Source organism: Lithobates pipiens, unplaced genomic scaffold (assembly GCF_037356315.1).
Source record: "Lithobates pipiens isolate NorthernLeopardFrog02 unplaced genomic scaffold, aLitPip1_a1.2 Scaffold_18, whole genome shotgun sequence".
In the NCBI taxonomy this organism is placed as follows: domain Eukaryota; kingdom Metazoa; phylum Chordata; class Amphibia; order Anura; family Ranidae; genus Lithobates; species Lithobates pipiens.
In genome coordinates this window covers 29,697,890-29,723,594 of record NW_027507758.1, presented here as the reverse complement: position 1 = coordinate 29,723,594, position 25,705 = coordinate 29,697,890, and the positions used below count along the sequence as shown (strand labels likewise).

General features: G+C 45.3%; 1 protein-coding gene across 1 annotated transcript; it reads right to left on the bottom strand.

The window, feature by feature from the left end:
* Window positions 1–4,718: 4,718 nt before the first annotated feature.
* Window positions 4,719–10,430, bottom strand: LOC143987049 (thrombomodulin-like). Its single transcript, XM_077485510.1, has one exon. It carries the CDS (start codon window positions 10,239–10,241, stop codon window positions 8,592–8,594), a length of 1,650 nt encoding a protein of 549 aa, XP_077341636.1. The 5' UTR covers window positions 10,242–10,430; the 3' UTR covers window positions 4,719–8,591.
* Between the last annotated feature and the right edge of the window lie 15,275 nt (window positions 10,431–25,705).

The following is a 25,705-nucleotide window of genomic DNA, read 5'->3' as shown; positions in this document are numbered from 1 at the left end:
AAGCAGTGGCATCATCACTGTGCTGTACATAGCCTGTGCAGAGAACAGAGTAGTGGGAGGGGCCCAACAGCCACACCCACTACAGGCTACCTACAGAAAATAACAGGAGGGGCGGAGACAAGACCAGTCACCCTGCACAAGGAGAAAGCGGTAGTGAGCGGTTTTTATTACAGGAAGATCCTGCACAGAGGGAAAGTCTCACAGCGGATTACTGCACGGATCTGGAAGAAATACACAAGGCATATCAGTTTTCTCAAAATTCATCTCCCTCTGGTGCCCATCATGTGATTAGAACTTCATCATTGGTCATGGTGAATGGGAGCAGCAGTATTCAGCCAGAACTGCTGATTGGCTGGCTTACCAAGCCCCCCTAAAGGCAGAAGAATTCTTAGGATTGCAGAAAAAATGTCCTTCACCACTTACCCACCACCGCATGTTTATCAGCGGCAAAGTGGCAGACAGCTACTTACCCGGTGCTCTTTATGAACAGGATAAAATAAAGCACCATCAGTACTCCCATTAATGCCTGTGAACCGAGACATCTCCAGACTGGTCAGTTCACACACTGTGTACAGAGCCACTCCGAGCAGCTCTGTACCTTGGGATCACTGGCTCGATGAAGGACCAATCCCACCAATCACAGATGTAAACTAGTGTAACGCTTACTGTGAACCTTCCCTCCTGCACATACCACCCACCCCCATTCACTCCACGCCCCCCTCCTGCACATACCACCCACCCCCATTCAATCCATGCAAGCCCCTCTCCTGCACATGTCACCCACCTCATTCACGCTGTGCCCCTCTTCTGCAAATACCACATACCCCCATTCACTCTGTGCCCCCCACCTGCACATACTCCACACCCCCATTCACTCCATGCCCCCCTCCTGCACATACCTCCCACCCCCATTCACTCCGTGCCCCCCTCCTGCACATACCACCCACCCCCATTCACTTCATGCCCCCCTCCTGCACATACCACCCACCCCCATTCACTCCGGGCCCCCCTCCTGCACATACTACCCACCCCCATTCACTCTGTGCCTCCCTCCTGCACATACCACCCACCCACATTCACTTCGTGCCCCTCTGCTGCACATACCACCCAACCCCATTCATTCCGTGCCCCCCTCCTGCACATACCACCCCCCCATTCACTCTGTGCCTCCCTCCTGCACATACCACCCACCACCATTCACTCTGTGCCCCCCTCCTGCACATACCACCCACCCCCATTCACTTCGTACCCCTCTCCTGCACATACCACACATCCCCATTTACTCCGTGCCCCCCCACCAGCAAATTCACTCTGTGCCCCCCTCCTGCACATACCACCCACCCCATTCACTCTGGGCCCCCCTCCTGCACATACCACCCACCCCCATTCACTTTGTGCCCCCCTCCTGCACATACCACCCACCCCCATTCACTCTGTGCCTCCCTCCTGCACATACCACCCACCCCTATTCACTTCGTGCCCCCCTCCTGCACATATCACCCACCACCACATACCACCCACCACCATTCACTCTGTGCCCCCCTCCTGCACATACCACCCACCCCCATTCACTCCGTGTCCCCCACCTGCACATACTACCTACCTCCATACACTCGTCACTGTCCATTCCCTATTTAACATTACCACATTCTGCACCATTTAAGTCATCTCAGACCCTATTTAACCACATCCCCTTTAAGCAGCTTGCACCCCGGCCCACTTATTTCATGATACGCCCCTTGCCTGATCTATCCATCCATCCACTCCCTCCCTTCTCTCCCTTGCCTCCCAGTGAGTACTCTGATGTAAGGGGCACCCTCCCTCCATTTGCTTGGATTATACTTTGGCTGTTCCTCACTAACCGAAAGTATTCCCCATCCATCTCCAGTCCCATTGACATACATTTATTTGTCCCCCCCTTCCCTCATGCCAGCACAAATCCTCCTCCTTTTTTATCCCTATACAGACCAAGATCCCCAGTTTCACTCCAGTTTTTCTCTTCCCATCTCTCATCTCCTACACACTCCCCTCTTTTTCCCCCTCCTCCTTCTCCCCTACCCCATTGTTTCCAGTCCCATTCCCATTCCCATTTTTTCAGAGGATAAGGAAGGACCCTTGCTGACCCTCCTCTCCTATTCATTACCTGAGTTTGGTGCAGTACTCATCCCACCCACACAAGCAGAAACAGTAATAAGATGCCCCACCTCTGGGTTCTTCCTTAACCCCTGCAAAGGGTGTGAGTGGGGCCTCATGTCTAAATTTTGCCTAAGGCCTCACAAAGCCTAGATCCACCTCTGGTAGTAGTACAGGGTTTACAACCACTTTAATGCATTCTTTCTCTGCATTAAGGTAAAAAACCTTCTGCATGCAGCTCCCGACCATCCACCCCAAATACTTACCTGAGCCCAATCTCGTTCCAGCAATGTGCACTCTGTCGGCTCTCTCCATCATCATTGGCTCAGAGAGAGCAGCAGGAGCCATTGGCTGTCAATCACTGCCAATGGGGAGTAAGCGGGGCAATGGACACACACAGCCGGCTCAAGAGCAAGCATGAATGAGTGTCCCCCAAATCAAGCGGAGAGAAGCCAGACCTGAAAAGAGGAGGATCTGGGTTGCTCCGTGTAAAATAATTGCACAGAGCAGGTGAGCAGGCAAGTATAACATGTTTGCTATTTTAACCACTTCTGGACCGTTCACCGCACATAAACTGCGGCAGGACGGCCTGGGTTCATGAAACGACGTACCTGTACCATGTTACAAGCATGAGATACTGTGGGCGCATGCACAGCCGCATGCGGGTCTGATGGTCTCGATGTCCGCCGGCCACCCGCGATCGTTCCACAGAGAGGCAGAACGGGGATCTGCCTATGTAAATAAAGCAGATTCCTGTTCTGACAGGGGACAACACTGACATTGGCTGTTTCTAGTAATCAGAAACATCGATTTCTGTGTTGTCCCAATAAGTCCATCCCCTACACAGTTAGAACACACTGAGGGAACACAGTTAATCCTTTGAGCGCCCCGGTGTTAACCCCTTCCCTGCCAGTGTCATTTATACATTAATCAGTGCATTTTTTTTTTTTTTTTAGCACTGATCACTTTATTGCTGTTACCGGTCCCCAAAAAGTGTCACTTAGGGTCAGGTTTGTCTACCACAATGTCGCAGTCCCGCTAAAAATCGCAAATTGCCGCCATTACCAGTAAACACAAAAAAATAAAGTCCATAAATTTATTCCTTATTTTGTAGATGCAATAACTTTTGCGCAAACCAATCAATATGCGCTTATTGTTTTTTTTTTAACCAAAATTATGTAGAAGAATACATGTTGACCTAAACTGATGAATAAATTCGTTTTTTTTTTACATTTTATTAATTTTTTGGGGATATGTATTATTGCATAAAGTAAAAAAAAAAGTAATTTTTTTCCAAAAATTGTCGTTTTTTTTTTTGTTTATAGCACAAAAAGTATAAACTGCAGAGGTGATCAAATACCACCAAAAGAAATACTGCCGCATTGTTGCAGTCCCGCCAAAAAGCGCAAATAGCCGCCATTACCAATATAAACAATAATAATTTAAAAAAAAGTCCATAAATCTATTCCCTATTTTGTGGACGCTATATCTTTTGTGCAAACCAATAAATATGCACTTATTGGGTTTTTGTTTACCAAAAATATGTAGAAGAATACATATTGGCCTAAACTGATGAATAATTTAGTTCTTTATTTATTTATTTATTTTTTTGGGATGTGTTATAGCATAAAGTAAAAGAAAAATTTTTTTTTTCCAAAAATGTTGCTTTTTTTTGTTTATAGCACAAAAAATATAAACCGCAGAGGTGATCAAATACCACCAAAAGAAATACCGCCGCATTGTTGCAGTCCCGCCAAAAATCGCAAATTGCCGCCATTACCAATAAAAACAATAATAATTAAAAAAAAAGTCCATAAATCTATTCCCTATTATGTGGATGCTATATCTTTTGCGCAAACCAAGAAATATTCACTTATTGGAGGTTTTTTTTTACCAAAAAAATGTAGAATACATATTGGCCTAAACTGATGAATACATATTTTTTTTTTTTTGGATGTGTTATAGCATAAAGTAAAAAAAATATATTTTTTTTCAAAAAATTACGCTTTTTTTTGTTTATAGCGCAAAAAATAAACGCAGAGGTGATCAAATACCACCAAAAGAAATCTCTCTTTGTGGGGAAAAAAGGACATCGATTTTGTTTGGCTACAGCGTCGCACAACTGCGCAATTCTCAGTTAAAGGGACGCAGTGCCGATTCGCAAAAAGTGCTCTGGTCATTAAGGGGGTAAATCCTTCCGCGGCTGAAGTGGTTAAAAGTTAAAACAATGTAAAGTTTACATTCACTTTGATAACTGCAAATCAGAAAAAATAAATATGCATTGCGTGCGATCCCATAGCAGCTACATTTTAGTTTGTATAAAAAGTTAGATCGACATGAATCTTACTTCGGTCGCTTTAGGTTATGTTGCTTACCTAATGCCTTACAGCCCCACTCCGGGAACTACAATAAGGTTACCCTTGCAGAAGCCCCGTCCTTTCTTGCAAGGGTAAGATGCTGGTCAACTATGGAAACAGTTATTACTGTTATTAATAAGTTATAATATTAATAAGTTATTACTTCCTTAGCATATTAAATAATAAAAAAAAAACATGTTTAATATTGAGAATTAATAAACATCTTTATTTTGGTTTTTAATGGCATAAACCTATTTTTTTATGAATACAAAAAGTTTTGTGTACCTTTCACATTAGCTGCTGTATGTTCCACAGATAAATAAAAGTATTCTTAGAACTATGCACAATTATTTTACAATATCTACACAGGAAAAGCCACTCAATAGGAGAACAAAGGGAATACAGTGTAAACAAAAAAGGTTTGAGCTTAAAAAAAAAAAAAAAAAACAGTGTGGTGGTAAATACTCAATGTACAGTAGTCCCCTTCAACCAATCACCAATCATTCAAAGTATGGGAAACCAAAATTCGATTGGTTGCACAGCAACATTAAACAGGCAAAAATACAAAGGTCATATCAAAAATGAATAAGCATATGTACAACCCAAACCTTTTTCATTTTTTTTTTTTTTTTATTATTTATTCATTTTAAGTTTTAGGCTCCGTGCACACTAGCATTTTTTTAAGCTCCTAGAAGCTGTTATTAGCATTAAATTCCTTACTCCTAGAAGCTAAACAGTGTTACCCTATGTGTCCATGCACACTACGTTAGTCTATTGGCATTTTTTGAGCTTCAGCGTCGAGGAACAGAAAAAAAAAAATGTTTTTGTAGAGTTTTTTGGAGCGTTTTCTCCAGCAGAAAAAAACAAAACGCTGAACGCTCCTAAATGCTTCTAAAGCCCCTAACAGCAGCTTTTTTTTTGCAAAAAAAAAAAAATGCTAATGTTCCTGAAAGCTTCTAAAAGCTGCTAAAACACTACTAAAAGCTGGCACAAAATGCTATTATCAGTATTTTTTTTTTTTCTTCATGTAGTGTAAAAATGCTGGAAAACATTTTTTTTTGTTTTTTCTAGTATTTTTTGAGCTTATAAAGTATGCTAGTGTGCATGGAGCCTTACAGCCCAACTCCGGGAACTACAATAAGGATACCCTTGCAGAAGCCTGTCCTTTCTTGCAAGGGTAAGATGCCGGTCAACTATGGAAATAGAGGAGTAGGTTATTACTTACTTTACTTCTCGCTCCAGCAGACCCCCCACCCCCCACCCCGCACTGTCTGTGCGACTGGTCCCCTGAAGCCTCTTCTATAAGTCGCTCAATGACCAATAGCCAATGGCCCTGCATTGTAGGTTAGGACAGCAAGGGACCACCAGCAAGTGAGAGTGGGGGAGAGGTCCATAGCGAGGAGTAAGGCAAGTATTACACCTTATTCCTTGTTCCCCGGAATTAACAAGTATTTAAACCAAGTGCAAAGTTAGGGGGGGGGGGGGGTCCACTGAAAGCGTAATTTGTTTGCAATTCTTGGAGTTGGGCTTTAAATATAGTATGGAATGGCTGGGAGAGGTCCAGAGCGAGGAGTAAGGTAAGTATTACACCTTATTCCTTGCCTCCCCCAGAATTAAGAAGTATTTAACCCAGGGTTCTCAAACTGGTGGCCCTCCGGCTGTTGCAAAACTACAAGTCCCATCGTGCGTCTGCCTGTGGGAGTCATGCTTGTAACTGTCAGCCTTGCAATACCTCATGGGACTTGTAGTTTCTCAACAGCTGGAGGGACGCTAGTTTGAGACCCCTGATTTAACCCAGCAGCACAGTGGTGTAGTGGTTAGCACTCTCGCCTAGCAGTAAGAAGGGTCGTGGTTCAAATCCCAACCACAACACTATCTGCCTGGAGTTTGCATGTTCTCCCTGTGCCTGTGTGGGTTTCCTCCGGGTACTCCGGCTTCCTCCCACACTCCAAAGACATGCAGGTAGGTTAATTGGCTTCTGTCCAAAATTGGCCCTAGTATATGAATGGGGACCTTGTATTGTGGGCTCCTTGAGGGTAGGGACTGATGTGAGTGTGCAATGTACAGGGTTGGGGACAATTGTAGACACTCACTCAGGTTGAACTGGATGGACTGGTGTCTTTATTCAACCTTACTAACTATGAAACCCAAATGCAAAGTTGGGGGGGGGGGGGGGGGTGTCAACTGAAAGTGTAATTTTTGTAAAAAAAAAATTCAATTCTTGGAGTTGGCCTTTAAATATAGTAGGGAATGGTTAAGACCCCCATCAGGGATCCTATGGGGAGATTTCCCTTCACTTCCTGTACTGGGAGACTCAACAGGAAGTAAGCTGAGATCCCATCAAAGAGGGAAGATCCCTTCTTTGACAGTTGCCCCAGAACAGATGTCCCCACTGGAAGATTATCCCTCACCTCCTACCCCTATGGCAAATAAAAAATTTGGGATTTTTTTTTATGCCAATGATCATCAGGACCTATAAAGAGGGTGAATCACATAAAAAAGCAATATAAACCTGACAGGGGTTTCAACCCTCCCACACTTTATTTTTTTCAACAGGAGTTATGAAGAAATCATCCAATGGGGAATGTTGTATTCACATGACAGGGAGTGAAGGGAAATCTCCATGGGACATAGATGGGAAAAAAAACTGATAGTGGTTCGAAACCTTTTCTAACCAAAGTTTTAGTTCTACATTAAGGCCTGATTCACACCTATGGCATTTTTAGTGCTTTTTTGCATTTTGCAGATTTGCACTACAGAAAGTGTTCCATAGGAAAACATGTTAGATGGACTGTAGTGCAAATCTGCAAAATGCAAAACGCACTAAAAATGCATAGGTGTGAATCCAGCCTAAAGCAGGGGTCTCAAACTGGCGGCCCTCCAGCTGTTGCGAAAACTACAAGTCCCATCATGTCTCTGCCTGTGGGAGTCATGCTTGTAACTGTCAGCCTGGCAATGCCTCGTGGGACTTGTAGTTTTGCAACAGCTGGACGGCCGCCAGTTTGAGACCCCCTGATCTAAAGTGTTACTAAACCCAGCACCCTGCATTCACTATATCTGGTCTCCCACAGTACACAGAACATGGAAATGCAATTATTTTAGTACATTTAAACTGCTAAATACATTTTCTCATCAGCAGTATATCAGTCTTGTGACTTCTATCGGTGTCTGGTTAAAGCTTGTAGGAGTTTTCATTCTCACCTGATTGTCCTATGTGGATGCAGGACCCCTGACCTTCTGTCTGCACAGTGCAGATTGGACTTGTGCTCACATGCACTCTCCAAAGAAAAAAAAAACCCCTCTAGCAATACACACCAAACTGAGCATGTGCAGCTCGCCCCCCAAGACTCTGTTCTACCAGGAGATGGATTGGAGACAGTGTATGAAAGGGAGGGTAAGATGAGACAGGATCAAACAGCCTTTGTTAAATACCTTTTCTCATCAGCAGTTAGAGCAGTCTTGTGACTTCTATCAGTGTCTGGTTAAAGCTTGTAGGAGGAGTCTTCATTCTACTCTGACTGCCCTATGAGGCTGCAGGACCCCTGACTTTTTGTCCGGACAGTGCTGATTGAACCTGTGCTGATCACATGCACACCCCTCCCCCCCCCAAAAAAAACTCTCTAGCATTACACACCAAACTGAGTGCCTCCAAGGCCCTGTTCCATCAACAGATGGATCGGGGACAGTAAAAGAAGGGGAGGACAGCCTTTTTACACAATGCAGTGAGTTTAGTAACACTTAAATAAGTTGATTTCCTATGATCTTTAGCTCCATCCAGTGGCCATAATGCAGTGTTTGCCTGATTGAGGTATTTCAGGGTAATATGTGTAAACAAAATATGGAAAGACTCGGTGACGGTTAAAGGAACGTTTGGTGACATGCGTTCAATTCATTTTTTTATACAAGACTCCTACGTACACGCTTGCTAATAATAACTCTATATATTTCCTTTAAGCCCTCAATAGTCACAGTAGTTGCCCATGTCTGAAAGGCAGGTTCAGCCATTGGGGTCAGTATTTAGCCAAATTAACTGTACAGTCGTCATTTGTCCCGAAAAACATCATGTCATTGTCAGTGTCCTCCTCTATAACATTGCCACCGCTAGAATCTCCACTGTGGAATCGTCTTTACCTGCTGAAGTACAACATACTTCTCATTGTTATTGATCTTGTAGTTAAAGTCATGCTGGTCCATGTAGTGCTTCCTCAGCATGTAACACACCATAGCTATCAGGACAATCAACATGGATAGAATCCCAATGCAAATCCCTATCAGTACAGCTGGTTCCATGCTGAAGGTAACTTGTGGGAAGGAGTCTGGTGATGTGGCCTCTGTAGCAACCCCTCCTGGTCCTTCTGTCCCGTCAGGAACACATTCAGCACTGTGGGGAGTGTAGCCCTCTGGACAGGTACAATTGTAAGACCCAAAGGAATTAGTGCAAGACCACTCGCAAGGGTTCCCCAAGCACTCATCCACGTCCACGCATTTGCCCTCGTTTTCCAGGATATACCCATCTGGGCAATTGCAGCCTTTTTCATTGCATTCAGCCTCGCAGTCTGCTGTATTGCAAACCCTTTTGCATTTCTTGTGATCGGTTTTGCTAAGGATAAATCCTTCATTGCAAACACACTTGAAGCTGCCAGGGAAATTTTCACACGTGTGTTCGCACAGGGTAGTCTCACACTCGTCAACGTCTTGACATTTCACGCCACACTCACCAGGACTCTCACAGTCAGAGTTGACATTTGTATATCCAGATTTGCAGCCACAGGTGAAGCTGCCGTTGCTCTTGGTGCAGCGGTACCCGCAGAGATCGGGGTGGGTTGCGCAATCATCATCTAAACAGGTCTTTCCATCTTCTGCAAGGTAACCCTCAACGCAACTGCAGGGAGAACTAGGTGGTTTTGAGTTTGGATCACAGTCCTGGCTGCAGAGGTTGGGGTCACAAGGCGAGGAGCATGACCTTTTGTCCTGTTTAAGAGCTGATCCTGGGGGGCACTTACATTCCGGGGTGCCGCTGACAACCGTGCATTCAAAATCGCAACCTCCATTCTCGATCTCACAAGGCCAGGCACCCGGGGTTTTCTTGTTCCATTTCGGTTGTCCATCTCCATTATCTTCACAGATTAGATTGTCCTGGTTTGAAGGTATCTGGACAAGGGTGTCAGAAGGATAGAAGTTGCTGGATCTAAGGCCCATGCCATAGGATTTGTGAAAATAAGTGATTTTGTAATTATCTGGTACCATAAGTGGTTCACAAGATGTTGACCGACTGGATTCACACAACAAGCCATCTGATTTGATCACGCAGTCAGTCTCTTCCCAGGTGCCCCTATTGTTCATGGTGACACAGAGCTCGCCAGACGTAGTGCACTTCTCTTCACCGTCCTTCCAGAGAGTAGAATTTGTGTCACTGTCACCAGTGACCCAGGTAAAGCCCCGTAGAGGCAGGCTGACATCTGTGCATCCCTTTTTGGGTTTCAACCCAATCCAAACTTTGATATTGTCCGCATTCACCTTGGAAAGAAATAGAGAAACTACGCTTGCTTGCTCAGAGCTTTTCACAGTCATCAGGGCTTGCTTGTTATCTTCACAGTCTTGTCTTGCTCTTGCATATTTTCTGCTGCTCCAGGACACAGAGTAACAGGCTTGATCAATGCACACGAACTCTCGTTGGCGCTCAGCCAATGAAGCCAACAATGCAAATTCTGACCAGGTGACCAGCACCCAAATGCCGTAGAGAAGAAGCATTATTATTATCGCAGGGTGCAGACGAGTAGTGTGCTGGCAGCTAGGCGGAGGGTGAAAGCAAGAAAAGTGCAAGTATTCCAGCTGGTAACAAGATAAAAAACCACACTCGCAGAGGTGTGTGTCATGCCTCAAAGTCTGTGCCCAACTTTATACGCTCCCAGCCCTCCCCTAGCAGCCTGTCACACAGAAGAAGGAAGGAAATGCCTGGAAGGAAGGGCTGGAGCCACTTATAACACTAAGCAGAATGTTAAACTTGTGACACGGTGTGCGGGACAATGATCACTTATCTGTAACACCTAGTTCATTCAATGGAAAGTGATGCAAAGGTCTTCCACAATCATAATTACTTATTTATTTTAGTGAGGGTGCAGTAGGAAACTTGGACCACATCCACGCTGACTAACAGTGCCAGGCTCATTAAAAAGCATACATTCCGTGGAGAGAAAATCATTATCAGATTTGCATATCAGGTTGTACGTACTTGATGTGCCTCATTCTAACAACAAACGCAGATCCCTCCAGAGCCACTGGCAACGGCATCCTCTAAATAAAGGAAGGGGTTTGGGATGAAGTTAGTGCATTAACCACTTGACCTCCAGTGCAAAGAGGTCCTCATACGTGTGTGACAAATATGGTGACAATATCAGAAACTGTTTAAACATTCCATCTTTCCATACCTATATATGTACATACCTATATATGTACATATGTACATACCTATATTTGTACATATGTACATGTACCTATATATGTACAATATGCACATTTAGCGATTATGTTCAATTACTAATAAATAACTTTTTGTTAGTGCTGTGGAAATTAAAGATTAATTCCTCGATTAATCGATTAATTTTTTTGATCGATCACGATTCTTTTGATCGGTACTCACTTCTCTCCGCCGGCTTCCGGGTCTTCAAGGAGTTCCATCGGAGATCCAGTGACCTCACGACATCGACGTCACCGGACTCCTCCCCCCTTCCCCAAGTGCCTCCGTCTGCTAACGAAGGGAAAGGGGGAGGAGTCCGGTGACGTCGAAGTTCTGTTTGAACGTTACGTGTACGGGGGAGGAGCTACACACGACGTCACCCGCTGCTGCCCTACGGAACTAACGCGAGTGTCGGCTTTATATGCTGTATTTTTATCATCTTTATGTGAGTAGTTTGTGTTTGAACACGAAAATTCAATCTTAGTCCTTGTACACACGGTCGGACATTCCGACGGAAAATGTCCGATCGGACCGTGTTGTCGGATAATCCGACCGTGTGTGGGCTTCATCTGACTTTTTCCGTCGGAATGTCCGACCAACAAAGTTTGAGAGCTGGATATAAAAATTTTCAGACAACATGATCCGATCGGACTTTGTCCGATCGTTTGTAGAGAATTCCGATCGGACAAAGTGCCACGCATGCTCAGATCAAATTCCTAGACCAAAGCTATTGGCTACTTTCCTGAAGGTAGTCCCGTCGTAACTAAATAACGTCATCACGTTACGAACGATCGGATTTTCCAACAACTTTGTCCGACCGTGTGTATGCAACACCAGTTTCGGACAAAATCCAACGGATTTTATTGTTGGAATGTCCGACCGTGTGTACAAGGGCTTACACTTAAGCGGTGAGCACTGAGATCTTTTCTTTCTATCCATGACCCCGCGTCCTTGCTGAGATCTAAGGAGACGTGAGAGAAGTTTATGGTCCGTGTTAACCCTTTTGATACCCGCTTGCATGACCACCAGTTTGCACAGGGGTCCATGCCATAAGGTGAGAGGGATTAGTTAGCCCGGAGGTGAAGGGATTGTCACGCTACTGTGGGGAAAAAAATTACTTACGTCAGTGCTACAGTTTGAATTTAAAAACTTATTTGTGTGAACTGTGAAGTTAAGTCATGGATTGTGGAAACTAACTAGTGTCAGGTGATTGTATATAGTGTATACCACATTTACCACTGACTAATGCAGAGTTGCAATGCAAGGAGATCAGCTAAAAGTAGTTGGATCTGTATGTGCGTTATAATTAATCAAAATTAGTCGATTAATCGATAAAAAAAAACGATTAATTCGAACGCGAAAATTTTAATCAGTAACAGCCCTACTTTTGTATAATAAATACTTTGTATACTCCTTCGACTATACTTCTATGTGCCTTAAAAGTCCACTTCAGGGGATTTTTTCTTTCTGCTAGCCACTTGACCTCCAGAAGGTTTTAGCTCCTTCATGACCAGTTCATGTTTTGCCAGTCGGCACTGTGCTATTTTACCTGTCAATTGCGTGATCATGCAGCACTGTACCCAAATTAAATTTATATAATTTTTTTTCACAAAAATAGAGCTTTCTTTTGTTGGTATTTGAGCATTACTGGGGTTTTTTTTATTTTTTTTATTATATAAATGAAAAAAAAGACTGAAAATTGTGAAAAAAATAATTCTTTTATAAAACATATCCAATACATTTAAAAAAAAATCGAATTTCTTCATAAATTGAGGCCAAAATGTATTCTGCTACATGTCTTTGGTGCAAAAAAAAAATTTATTGGATTGTGTTATAGTTATAGCATGTACAAACTATAATTATTATTATTATTATACAGGATTTATATAGTGCCAACAGTTTACGCAGCGCTTTGCAATATAAAAAGGGAGACAATACAGTTATAATAAAATAAAATACAAGAGGATTAAGAGGGCCCTACTCAGAAGAGCTTACAATCTAATAATATATACAGTATCTCACAAAAGTGAGTACACCCCTCACATTTTTGTAAATCATGTGACAACACTGAAGAAATTACACTTTGCTGCAATGTAAATCAGCAGGGCTGGACTGGGACAAAAATTTGGCCCTGGACTTCATCCAGACCAGCTCACTTTAATTTTGTAAACAAGCACAAAAACAGTATATAAAACTATACGTAATTGTGCAAAAAAACATAAGTAGCATAACATAAGGAGTCCTCACTAACCTCTTTTATTATTTCACTTGTTCTCCTCTGTATTTTTTTCATCTTTCTCACATCACTGCGTAGGAGTTGAGGGCGAGCCGCGCAGCCATTGCTTTGTCACTGAAACCGGCCCACTGAGCCATCGGCCCACCGGGAAACTCCCTGTAGTCCCAATGGCCAGTACATGCCTGTAAAGCAGTGAGTGTACAGCTTGTATAACAGTGTAAATTTTCTGTCCCCTTAAAAAAACACGACACACAGCCATTAACGTCTAAACCACTGGCAAGAAAAGTGAGTACACCCCTAAGAGAAAATGTGGGAACCAGTCATTGTCGGAGGTAGAGGGGAAGCAGTCACCACAAAGGGACCATCCACCTTGAAACCAGAGACCATTGTGAGTAAGCCAATGCCGGTACCAGAGCAGACTTCTCACCAACCGGGGACGGTGAAGAAGTGGGAAAGCACCAGCAAATGCCAAGTCAGGGACAACAGACGTGATGCTTGTGGAGTGCCAAGCCAGGGACCTAACGTGTCAGCAAGGGGGAAGCTTTAGGAGTATCTGAATGCCAAAGCAGGGACTCAGCAGGGAATCGGGGGTGATGCTTGAGGAAGATACTGAGTGCAACAGTGAAAGAGCTCAGGGGATCCAGTGGGTAGTGGATCTGAAGTCTAGTTAGAGAGACTGGGAGCTCGTTGAGTGAAGACCCACAGTAATTGAGTGTGGGGTAAAGAGAACTGTTCTTGTTGCAGATAGTTGAATATCTTTACAGTTAGTAACAGCTACAAGATTGTTGCCATAGGAGACAGCGGTCCTACCTATACAGAAGTGGTGTCTGGCTGGAGGCCTTCACCTGTATGGCTGTCTACCTATAGAAGTCTCAGAATCTGCCAATTAACATTGCATCTACCTAAGGGTGTCCTGGCCATAATCCTCTTTCCCACAGTTCTGTTTAGGAGACAACAAATCTCTTTGCATTCAAAAAGTGTCTGGCACCCACCTCTTCATCTTGCATTACACCCACCATGCCCTGTAGCCCACTTTACACTGAAGGATGTCAGCTGTTCTTAACTCTGGAGGTCACCATTGGGCTTCAGGGACCTCGAAACATGTAGAAAAAGGGTAAAGAAAAAGGTGCCTTCTAAGTATTAACTGTAGAAACTTTATGGTACAATAAATAAAAACACTCACATTGAGGTTAAAAACGATCAGCATGAGGAAAATCCTGCAACGGTGCATCTCCTCGCTCGCTGGTTCAACAGGCTGTGTCACTCAGGAACCAGTAGAAAGCCGTCCGCTGGCTCTTTACACTCTGTGGCTCAGATGGTAATACAGATGAGAGGTCTGAAGTGCTCGTGGACCACATTGGCGTCTGACGTCACCGGAAATGTTTACAACGCCCTTTCTGAGCCTGTGGAATGGACGCTCCTTTGGCAAAGGAGTGCGCCTGGCCATTCCACTGGCAATGTCCAAGGTGTCCATAGTGCAACGCATCATCATTAAGAAACTGGCTGAGGAATACGGACACCTCTATCCCTATATATCGGCCCATCTAGAGGAAGAGATCCAAGGTAAAGAAACTCAACTTCCCAAAGTTGTCTCCCAAAATAGACATACCTTTCAGTGCTGCACACCTGGAGCTATGGTTGCATAATTAACTTGGATAGTGTGATCACCTGCAGGCCTAACAAGGCAGACATTCGACACTATATCACCACGATAAACACTTAGGCCCCTTTCACACTGACGATCCGTTCAGGCCCGCCTGTCAGTTTTTCAGGCGGACCTGAACGGATGCTCCATAGACCTCTATGGAGCGTCGGATGTCAGCGGTGACAAGTCCGCTGACATCCGACCCGCTCCGATCCGAAAAAGTGTGACGGAGGAAAAAGCTATTTTTCCATCCGTCTGCGGATCAGATCGGGTGACGACGGACACTGCGGCCCGTCGTCTTCCGATCTCCCATAGGGGAGAGCGGCGCTGTGACAGGTCTGTCCCTGCGCAGTGTGCAGAGACGGACCTGTCATCTCCCTGCTCAGTGGGGATCGCTCCGTCGATCGGATATCGGATAAACGGATATCCACGGGGCAGATCAGCACTGATCCGCCCCGTGTGAAAGGACCCTAAAGGAGAGGCCTTGAAGTTACCGGATCCCAGGTATTACTGGTAAATGATGTTGGACTGTGTTTTCCTGACACTATGGACTACAAATGTCTACTGTGTGATGTTAGGACGCTATGCTGAGAAGCCACTCCACCTTATACAAGAATTGTTGCTAGTGGGGAACAGTCCTGTTAGCTGTATTGCTGGACTGTGCTGGACTGAATGCTGTCGGCTGATGCAGGAAGTGCCAACATACGTTGGCTAGAGTGCTGTGAAGTTGCCAGTGTGTCTCCCTCTGTAAAGTAACCTGTTGATGTGACTTTCAACTTGTTGTTCTTCAACCAATGAGGAAATCTTTTCTCAGTCCCCGGCTGTCACGCCGACAGAATGAGATTAGCATTGCAAGGGGACCTGTGTTCAGAAGTGCGGTCCCTTTCACCATGGCCTGGCTGCTTGTTGCCTGATTGCAGCCGTGCCTCCTGTCCCCGGAGTTATCCCTGAGAAGAAGGGAAACTGCTGGGAAATATTGGTCTAAGCCGAGTGAAAAAAAAGGGATTGACTGTGAAATGTCAAGGACACGGGTGCTTACTTACGTAGAATGAGCTGTGGCTAAGGGGCAAATTCTCACCTTACATTTGAATGATGGACTGTTCAATGTACCAGAATTGTTTCCTATACTGGTCAACCGGTGGCATGAGTAGTGCCAACCTGAGTGAGCCTTTATGTATATTATGTATATATCTGATGGAACATGCTAAGGAAAGTTTCTGTATGCTAGATGTGGAAGGGCCTGGCATCTTTTGACAAAGATGGGGCCCACTTCCATTTATGTGTGTAGTTTATATATATTATAGGGTGCATTTACCCTGCTATGCTGTTCTCGGCTGAGGGCAATTATTAACTTCTTAAGATTCATATACAGTATATATATATATATATATATATATATATATATATATATATACATACATACATACATACATACATATATATATATTGCACATATATTGTTATCATAGGGATAGGATGCATTTGCATTGCTGTTTATTTTCTCTTTCAGGTGTTCCTGCACCCATTGCGTCTTCCTTGGACAAGCAGAGACAGTTACCCGACGTGGATAATAATGCTAACTATTCATGCCCTTTACTGCTGTATATATTAGATAGTTAGGGTATAAGGATACTGTTTATATTTTTCCTTTAACTGTTTGGGTGGTACGCCACACATAAAATTGTATATAACGTCTAAAATGTATCTGCCCTATTTGAACTGCCATTTGCTCATGTATGTGTTATACATGTTTACTTCATGTGGTATACCACATGTATTGTTTGTTATCATTATTCTTTTCCTGTTTCCCCACCCATCCAAGTTTTTTCCAGGATATTCACTCTCAGGCTTGAGAGCTCAAATTAGTTTTTGCTAGGCAGGAGGAGGATGTAGCACCCTGATGTTTAGGCATGGTTGCTATTAAATGTATTTACTCGGGAGGTCAACTTTGGGCTTCAGGGGCCCTGGGACTTTGCTAAATTTATTTTTATACATTCAGTTCCATTTGCTACACTATAAGTTAAGGTTTTTCATCTCATAGGGGGGCGCTATGCTGCGTTTGGTATTTTCACACATCGTCAACCATTTCCATGGTGCAGGTGGTGGGCAATGCACCATGGTAACAGATGAACCTAATCCAGAATTTGTGGCATTCAGGTCATTCTCAGCATTCTGGATGGGAGGGGAGTCTGCCTCTATTTATCCTGCCCCACCTCCCACTCACTGCCATACTGATGAAGATTGGGAAATAAGACTCTCTTGTACAAAAAATACAAATAAAAAGGGGGGCTGAGAACTCGGAAGTCAAAAGGGGTGAGACTGAAGACTCTGATGTAAAGTGTGAGTGTGTGTGGGGGGGGGGGGGGGTTTAACTGAGGTACTCTGATGTGAAAAGGGGCCACTGAGGCCTCTCATGGGGGGCTTTTTTGTATTTTTTTTATAGCTCATAAAAGTGCCTAAAAATTTGTGATAAAAAACAACCACTGATATAAATTTCTGTAGTACAGTCAGTATCACCTCCCCCCAGAATCACATCAAAATATCACATGTAGCTGGTGTCTTGTTTCTCCTGCGACCCCGCCAAGATGGCCGGGGCAATGTACACAGGATTTCCAGCTCGAGTTAGGGAGAAAGCACCTGTCAGTGTCTGCATCTGCTTTTTCACCCCCCTCCTTCTCCCTGTTTCACTGACTGAGTCTAATGTAATGTTAGCTCACGCACACGGAGCTGTTCATTCTGTAGCCTTCCTTGTGCCCCTATCGCCAGAAAGAACAAAGCCAATCAAAGGAACAGTTATGCCGCGTACACACGATCGGACTATCCGGCGGACAATCCGCCCGTGTGTGGGCTCCCGCTGACTTTTTTTTTCCTCAAAAGTCCGGCGGACTTAGAAATAAGTTTTGACTCAAAATTGTCCACCGGACTCAGCAGTCCACCACCGAGTCTGGTGGACAATTTTGAGTCAAAATGTATCTCTAAGTCTGCCGGACAATCTGGCCGTCTGTGCGCTAGTCCCCTGGACTTTTGAAATGAATGAACTTGCCCACACACAGAGAAAAGTCAGTTCATTTTGAACGTGGCTCCAGGTAGATGGGACTAGCGCAGGAGGTCAATGTCGCCACCTTCATCAGCTGCCCCAGGCCCTGTCATTGTTGTGGAGCCCAAAGTAGCTGCCTCATACTTGCCAAACTTTACTGGTTTAAATTCCCTCGTCCCTTCAGGTTTTAGTCCTGTGCTGTGTCCCAATATCTCAGTGTGAAGTGCTGCTACAAATGCTGCCCAGCTCTGCCCTATTGTTGTGTACAGGTGACTCACCTGCAGATCCTGTGTTTACATGTAAATTACCGGCATTCATGTGTAAATAGCGAGGGGTCGGCGGCATTGATATGTATATCATGCCCCCCTGAGGTCATATTCACAGTAATCTCTAACAACCAATCAACATGCCGAAATCATGTGCTGTAACCTCTAGCAACTAATCAGTGAGCCGTAATGTGTGCTGTAACCTCTAGCAACCAGTCAGTGAGCGGTAATGATACACTGTAACCTCTGGCAACCAATCTCAATAGCTGCCTGATCTGATTCTGTAAACTGATTTTGAGTCTAGCTGCTATTTATTGTATGTCTCAGGGCAGGTGGCAAGCAAAACTGCATGGGGGGGGGGGGCAAGAAAAGTTTTGCCCAGGGTCCAATCAATATTAAAGACGGCCCTGCCAATGGGGCAACTCCAACACAAGTAAGCAAAGCCTATCCTTCCACACAGAGACTATAAAATACCCACTACATCAGTAATAGGGAAAGGCATTACAGGTAGCCTACAAGCAATACTGCTGAATAGTGCTTTGCACTTTTCTTGCTTTTTGAGCACAACTACCACAGTCCATTGGGAGTTATTTACTAAAGGCAAATCCACTTTGCACTGCAAGTGCACTTGGAAGTAAAGTTGCTGTAGATCCGAGGGGGACATGCAAGGAAAATAAAAAACATTTTAGCTTGCACATGCAGCATTTTAGCTTGTACATGATTGGATGATAAAATCAACAGAGCTTCCACTCATTTCAGATCTACCCCTTAGATTTAGAGCGACTGCACTTCCAAGTGCACTTGCAGTGCAAAGTGGATTTGCCCTGCGTAAATAACCCCCAAAGTGTTTATCATCTTAACAGTTACCAGTTGCTATGAAGTCATTGACAATGTTATCTCTCAACAGTTGTCCGCTGCTATGAAGTCACTGACAATGTTAATATACTTCCTCATAAAGGTAGGCTGTGTGCAGAAAAGCATATGTCATAAAAATGTATATATGTCTGTAAGAGCCGGTTCACACAGGGGCAACTCAGATCCGATTTCAGGTCGCCCCTAGTCGCCTCAAGTCGCACTACATGTAAAAATCAATGTAAGTGAATGAGAGCCATCTTAATGCACACTACTGAAGTCTCCCCCGACTTCAGAAAAGGTTCCTGTACTACTTGTATTCAACTTGTAGGCGACTGGTACCCATTGATTTCAATGGAAGTCGCCTCCAAGTCGGATCTCCGTCTATATGGAGGCGACTCTCACAGAATTATCAGCTCTTGAGAGGGAACTCCACGCCAAATTTATTAAAAAAAATTGGCGTGGGTTCCCCCTCCGGGAGCATACCAGGCCCTTAGGTCTGGTATGGATTTTAAGGGGAACCCCCTACGCCGAAAAAACGGCATGGGGGTCCCCCCCAGATCCATAGCAGACCCTTATCCGAGCACGAAGCCTGGCCGGTCAGGAAGGGGGTGGGGATGAGCGAGCGCCCCCCCCTCCTGGACCGTTCCAGGCCGCGTGCCCTCAACATGGGGCGGTTGGTGCTTTGGGGAAGGGGGGCGCCCTGCGGCCCCTCGACCCCAAAGCACCTTGTCCCCATGTTAATAAGGACATGGGCTGCTTCCCGGCATCCCTGGCCGTTGGGGGGTCTGCGGGTGGGGGGCTTATCAGAATCTGGGAGCCCCCTTTAATAAGGGGGCCCCCAGATACAGGCCCCCCCACCCTATGTGAATGAGTATTGGGGTACCATGTACCCCTACCCATTCACCTGGTGAAAAAAAGTGTAAAGAAAAAAAACACAACACATGTTTTTAAAATAATTTATTGCACAGCTCCGGTGGTCTTCCATCTTGGGGGGGTCTTCTCCGCTATCTTCTGCTAGCTCTTTTACTAGCGGAGGAGCCGGGCTTTCTTCTTCTTCATCGCCGCCGCCGCCTGGGGGTCTTCTTCCAACTTCCGACTGTCCCCCTCTTCGGTTCATGATGTCACATGGTGACTCCGCCCCCTTATGATGTCACAGTCCCGGAGGATGCTGGGACTGTGACATCATATGGGGCGGGGACATCATCCGGTGACCCCGCCCATTGTCCCTATATAAATTTCGCTGCACAACGCATCCCTGCCATTGCGGCCAGAGAGAGCGTCGAGTCAACATCTCAAGGAAGAAGAAGAGAAGAAGAGACAGAAGACAGGGCCACCGCTAGTAAAAGAGCTATAGGAAGAAAGCGGAGGCCCAGCAAGAAGAACTGAAGAGGGGGACAAAACCCCTGAAGTCGGAAGAAGAGGCGGCGGTGACAGAAGACCGGGCCACCGCTAGTAAAAGAGCTGGGAGAAGAAAGCGGAGGCCCGGCAAGAAGAACCGAAGAGGGGGACAAGACCCTTGCAGAGGGGGACAAAACCCCCGAAGTCGGAAGAAGACCCCCGGGTGGCAGCGGTGACAAAGAAAAAGAAAGCCGGGCTCCTCCGCTAGTAGAAAAGCTAGCAGAAGATAGCGGAGAAGTCCGGCGAGAAGACCTCCCCAAGACGGAAGATCACCGGAGCTGTGCAATAAATTATTTTAAAAACATGTGTTGTGTTTTTTTCTTTACACTTGTTTTCACCAGGTGAATGGGTAGGGGTACATGGTACCCCAATACTTATTCACATAGGGTGGGGGGGCCAGTATCTGGGGGCCCCCTTATTAAAGGGGGCTCCCAGATTCCGATAAGCCCCCCACCCACAACCAACGGCCAGGGTTGTCAGGAAGAGGCCCTTGTCCTCATCAATATGGGGACAGGTGCTTTGGGGTGGGGGGCGGCCCTCTCTGCAGGGAACAGAGAGACGGCACCATAGAAGGAGTATGAACACTGTATACAGTGACCTGGTAGTCATCTTGCTGGCATTTGTAGTGTCACAAGGATAAGGCATAAGGCTATCAATTTCTGGGACACTGTATACAGACATCATTGTCCTCTCACCTTACTGAGGAGGATTCTGCCTTTTCACTTATAAGCTGGGCCAGTTGTGTTGTTTGGGCCTGCTATACAGGAGATATTAAAGAGGAAGTAAACCCTGATGGGTTTACTTCCTCTTTGATTCCCTGCAAAGGTAAAGCATAATGGACTACTATGCATCGCATAGTAGTCCATTATGTGCCACTTACCTGACACAGGAGCCAGCGAAGTCACCGCTGTCCCCTGTACTTCCGAGCGTCCATCTTCTTGGTGGGTCTCTGTGGGTCTCGCTGCTCCAGTGCTGTGATTCGCCGGCGCAGCGATGACGTCACTCCCGGGCATGCGCACGGGAGCTGACACTCGCGGCATATCACCCCGATCTGCGGTGGCTGTCTTCAGGGAAATATCTCCTAAACAGTATAGGTTTAGGAGATATTTTTTGGACCTACAGGTAAGCCTTAATCTAGGCTTACCTGTAGGTCAAAGTGGTTTGTAAGGGTTTACAACCACTTTAATTGCACCAAGGAGAGTGGCTAGCTGAAGACACCAAATCTTATCTTTTCTTCAAAAGGACCAAAGCTACTAGTGCCATACGGATCCACACACACATATTCAGGGTTCTGCATATGCACTGGGCGTGTGGGACAGTTTATCTAGAAAGTTAAGCCATTATGACTAAAGGTAACCAATCCAATTTAAAGTGTCACATTGTGCTTTAGTTGGCATTTAATTGTGCCTCTGCTCTTGGGGATATTCTCAGGTTTGGAATCCTCTGACAGCAGCTTGAATATAGGATTGAGAGCTATATTGCTCTTAAATCTCAGTTATTGCTCTCTAGTTGATTACTTGAATATATACTGTTACTGTCTGTCATCTTTCCAGAGAAATATTGCAGTAAAGACAATTTCTGTGTTTTATCATAACGTGTGTGTTTCTCATTTGCCAGGGGGCACTTGCACTTTTGCCAGGGGGCAATTGCACTATTGCCAGGGGGCTGAGACTGTTATTAGTGTTGAGAGGCAGAGTAACGGACTGAACTAACTTAAGCAGCTTCTTCGATGGTATTGCTAGACACACAACATACATATTGCATGTCCATTTTCTATCAAAAAGTTTCAACTGTACTGGGTTCTAGACGTGTATCATGGACTTCTTCACGAGAAACATAATGGGCGTGAAACATGGAGAGCAATGCACCATGGAAACAGATGACCGTAATCCAGAATTTGTGTCATTCAGGTCATCCCCAGCATTCTGAATGGGAGGGGAGTCTGCCTCCATTTATCCTGCTCCACCTCCCACCCACTGCCATACTGATGAAGATTGGGAAATAGGACTCTCTTGTAAAAAAAAAAGTGTGTGTGTGTGTGTGTGTGGGGGGGGGGGGGGGTATGGGGGGGTTGGGGGGGTGTTGGGGTTGAGAACTCTGATGTCAAAAGGGATGAGACTGAAGACTCTGATGTAAAAAAAAAAAGGGGGGGCGGGTTGACTGAAGTACTCTGGTGTGATGAGGGGCTACTGAGGACTCTGATATAAGGTGCTCTCCTGGGGCTTTTTTTTTTTATGATTCAGAAAAGTGCCTAAAAATTTGTAATAAAAAACAACCACTGATACAAATTTCTGTAGTACAATCAGGATCACCTCCCCCCTCCCCCGAATCACATCACAATATCACACATATATATTGCATGTCCTTTTTCTATCAAAGAGTTTCAACTGTTCTGGGTTCTCATTGTGTTTCATGGACTTGTTTAGGAGAAATATGGAGGAACATTCATCTTTAACATGTAGATACATAATCAGCTTCATGCCATAGTCAGCATACATAAATGATCTATAATTTCACATCACAAAGGTGTGTAAACACCACCAGCATGGGCATAGCATAAGGGGTTGCAAGGGTCACAATCGCAAACCCTACCCCTAGCTCCAGGGGGCCCCTGCAGCCTCCCTGTCCTATTATCATATCCTCCACAAAGTCCAGTTCCGATCTGCCCTAGGGCCTCACAGCCACGCTCCAATACTGGGCTTCAACTTTGCCTCCACAGTCCACACTCCTTTGTTCTCGTTGGCTGGGAAGAAGTTGTGAGACATTTCCTGAATGGAGAGGAGTACGGGGTAAGAATAGCCCAGGATAAGGAGGTGTCTGTGCTGTGTGCTGGCAACATGGAATGGTAACCGAGCTCAGGGAGTTAAGAGGAAAAGAGTGGCATCCTGTAGCCACAATGGGACGGATGTTACTGGTGAGGTATGACACTGCTCAGTGTCTCCTAGTCACCAGCTGGGATTCTTTGTACCCCCCACCCGGAGATGTCTGCTTACCCCACTTCACTGACAACTGGGGAAAAGACACCCACCTCCGGGAGGTGACCTTCCCCCAACACCTGCCAACACTGACAAAGAAATCTTCAGAAATTGCTAAAACAAACCCCTTATCATCTCCTGAGGGGCTGCAGGTTCCAGATTTTGTGTCACATGGCATTGCACCCCCCCCCAGATCTAAGTTTCAGCCCCCCCCCAAAGCCGCCTGACCATCCCCTGTGCTCTGGATGCTATGCCTGGCTGCTGAGCTCCTTTCCCATTACAGCACTCTATACGGCTCCTCCTCCACTGGGCTGAGATCACATTCCTTTACAACACAGCCAGTCAGCCATGATCTTCACAGGGTGTATATACCTACTGCAACTACACAGCCTTTCCAACCAGAGAATCTCAAAGATCAGAACGGCAACATAAAAGCCATATATACCCTGGGAAGTCTGACAGACTGTGTGTAAAGGAAGGTGACTCCAGCCCTGTGTAGTGTGGGAGGGGGGGCTGTATACAGTACTGGGATGGGAAAGGAGCTCGGCCAAGTGACCTGCTAGGGGTCCCTGTCTTCTGAGTCTCCAGCGGTGATCCCTGTCCTCAGATTCTCCAGTGGTGATCCCTGTCCTCAGATTCTCCAGTGGTGATCCCTGTCCTCTGATTCTTCAGCGGTGATCCCTGTCCTCTGATTCTCCAGTGGTGATACCTGTCCTCTGATTCTCCAGTGGTGATCCCTGTCCTCTGATTCTCCAGTGGTGATCCCTGTCCTCTGATTCTTCGGCTGTGATCCCTGTCCTCTGATTCTTCGGCGGTGATCCCTATCCTCTGATTCTCCAGCTGTGATCCCTGCCCTCTGATTCTTCGGCGGTGATCCCTGTCCTCTGATGTAAGGAGGAACTCTGGGAACTCAAACTTCCTAAGCCACTTTGAGTATCTTGGCATGTGGTGGGTGTATATACACGCACGGTGGAAGTGGTGGGTGGTAGTGGGCCATGTGAACTTTTGCATCTGGGCCCACAAGCTTCAAGCTACGCCTCTGACACCCAGCACAAAGTATATCACTTTTATCATGCATAGAAAGTTCTACTTACAAGTAGCAGTACTGTTGGAATCAGTTCCTTAAATCACCATCAGATGTATAATTTCTAGGGGTGCTCTGTGTTTTAGGCAACTGATTCCAATATTAGCGTTCATTGGAAATGGAACTTTCTGTGCATGATACAGGTTATGTACTTTGTGTTGGGTGTTTGGGTGCGAAATCACATGTCCAAGTGACAATGGTGGACTATGACTAAGGCCCTCATGAAGATGCAGTGGGTGGAGAACTCAGGCCAGAGTGTTCATACTGAACCTTCATAGAAGGATCACCAATTATTTTTTCAATGAAAGCTGCGGATTCTAAAAATATTGAAGTCAAATCTTGAAACCATATTAACATGTTACTTAAAGGCATCTGACATTTTAGTGGTTTATATATAAATTAAAGTGGTTGTAAACCCTTACAGCCAACTTTGACCTACAGGTAAGCCTAGATTAAGGCTTACCTGTAGGTCCAAGAAATATCTCCTAAACCTACACGGTTTAGGAGATATTTGCCGAAAGACAGGCACCGCCGTAGACATCGGTGCGCAGGCGCACTGAGGGCGGCACCATCAACGGCGAATATGCCACGCGTGGCAGCTCCCGTGCGCATGCGCGGGAGTGATGTCATCGCGGCTTCGCCGAATGACAGCAGCGGAGCAGCGAGACCCACCGAGAAGATGGATGCGCTGGACTACAGGGGACAGCGGTGACTTCGCTGGCTCCTGTGTCAGGTAAGTGACACATAATGGACTACTATGCGATGCATAGTAGTCCATTATGCTTTACCTTTGCAGGGAATGAAAGAGGAAGTAAACTCATCAGGGTTTACTTCCTCTTTAAACAATGGTAAGTATTTTTTTAGGGGATCCTAAAAATGACCATTTTAGGTTTGGGCTAGTAATTGTAGGACCAAACGATCAGCGTAGACAAGTTATATTGCACTGCTAATGTTGAACAGAAGCTCAGATGTTTCATGGAAAGCCAGATAGACAAATATGACTTTAAAGGCAAACCACTTTACAGTTCACAAATATAAAAAATAATAAAAAATGTGCTGAAGCTTTCTATGACTGTGCCATTCTGCCAGACAAGCAGCCGGTTTTACTATCTGGACACAGCAATTAGACTAACGAGCTATCTGGCAGATTTTAGGAACTGTATTATGGTATAATTTAATTATGCTGCAATTGTCTGGATAATTCCAGTATAGTGTGCCATTTTGAAGCTGGCTTTATTTAAATGGGCTGTTTTCTCAAAACG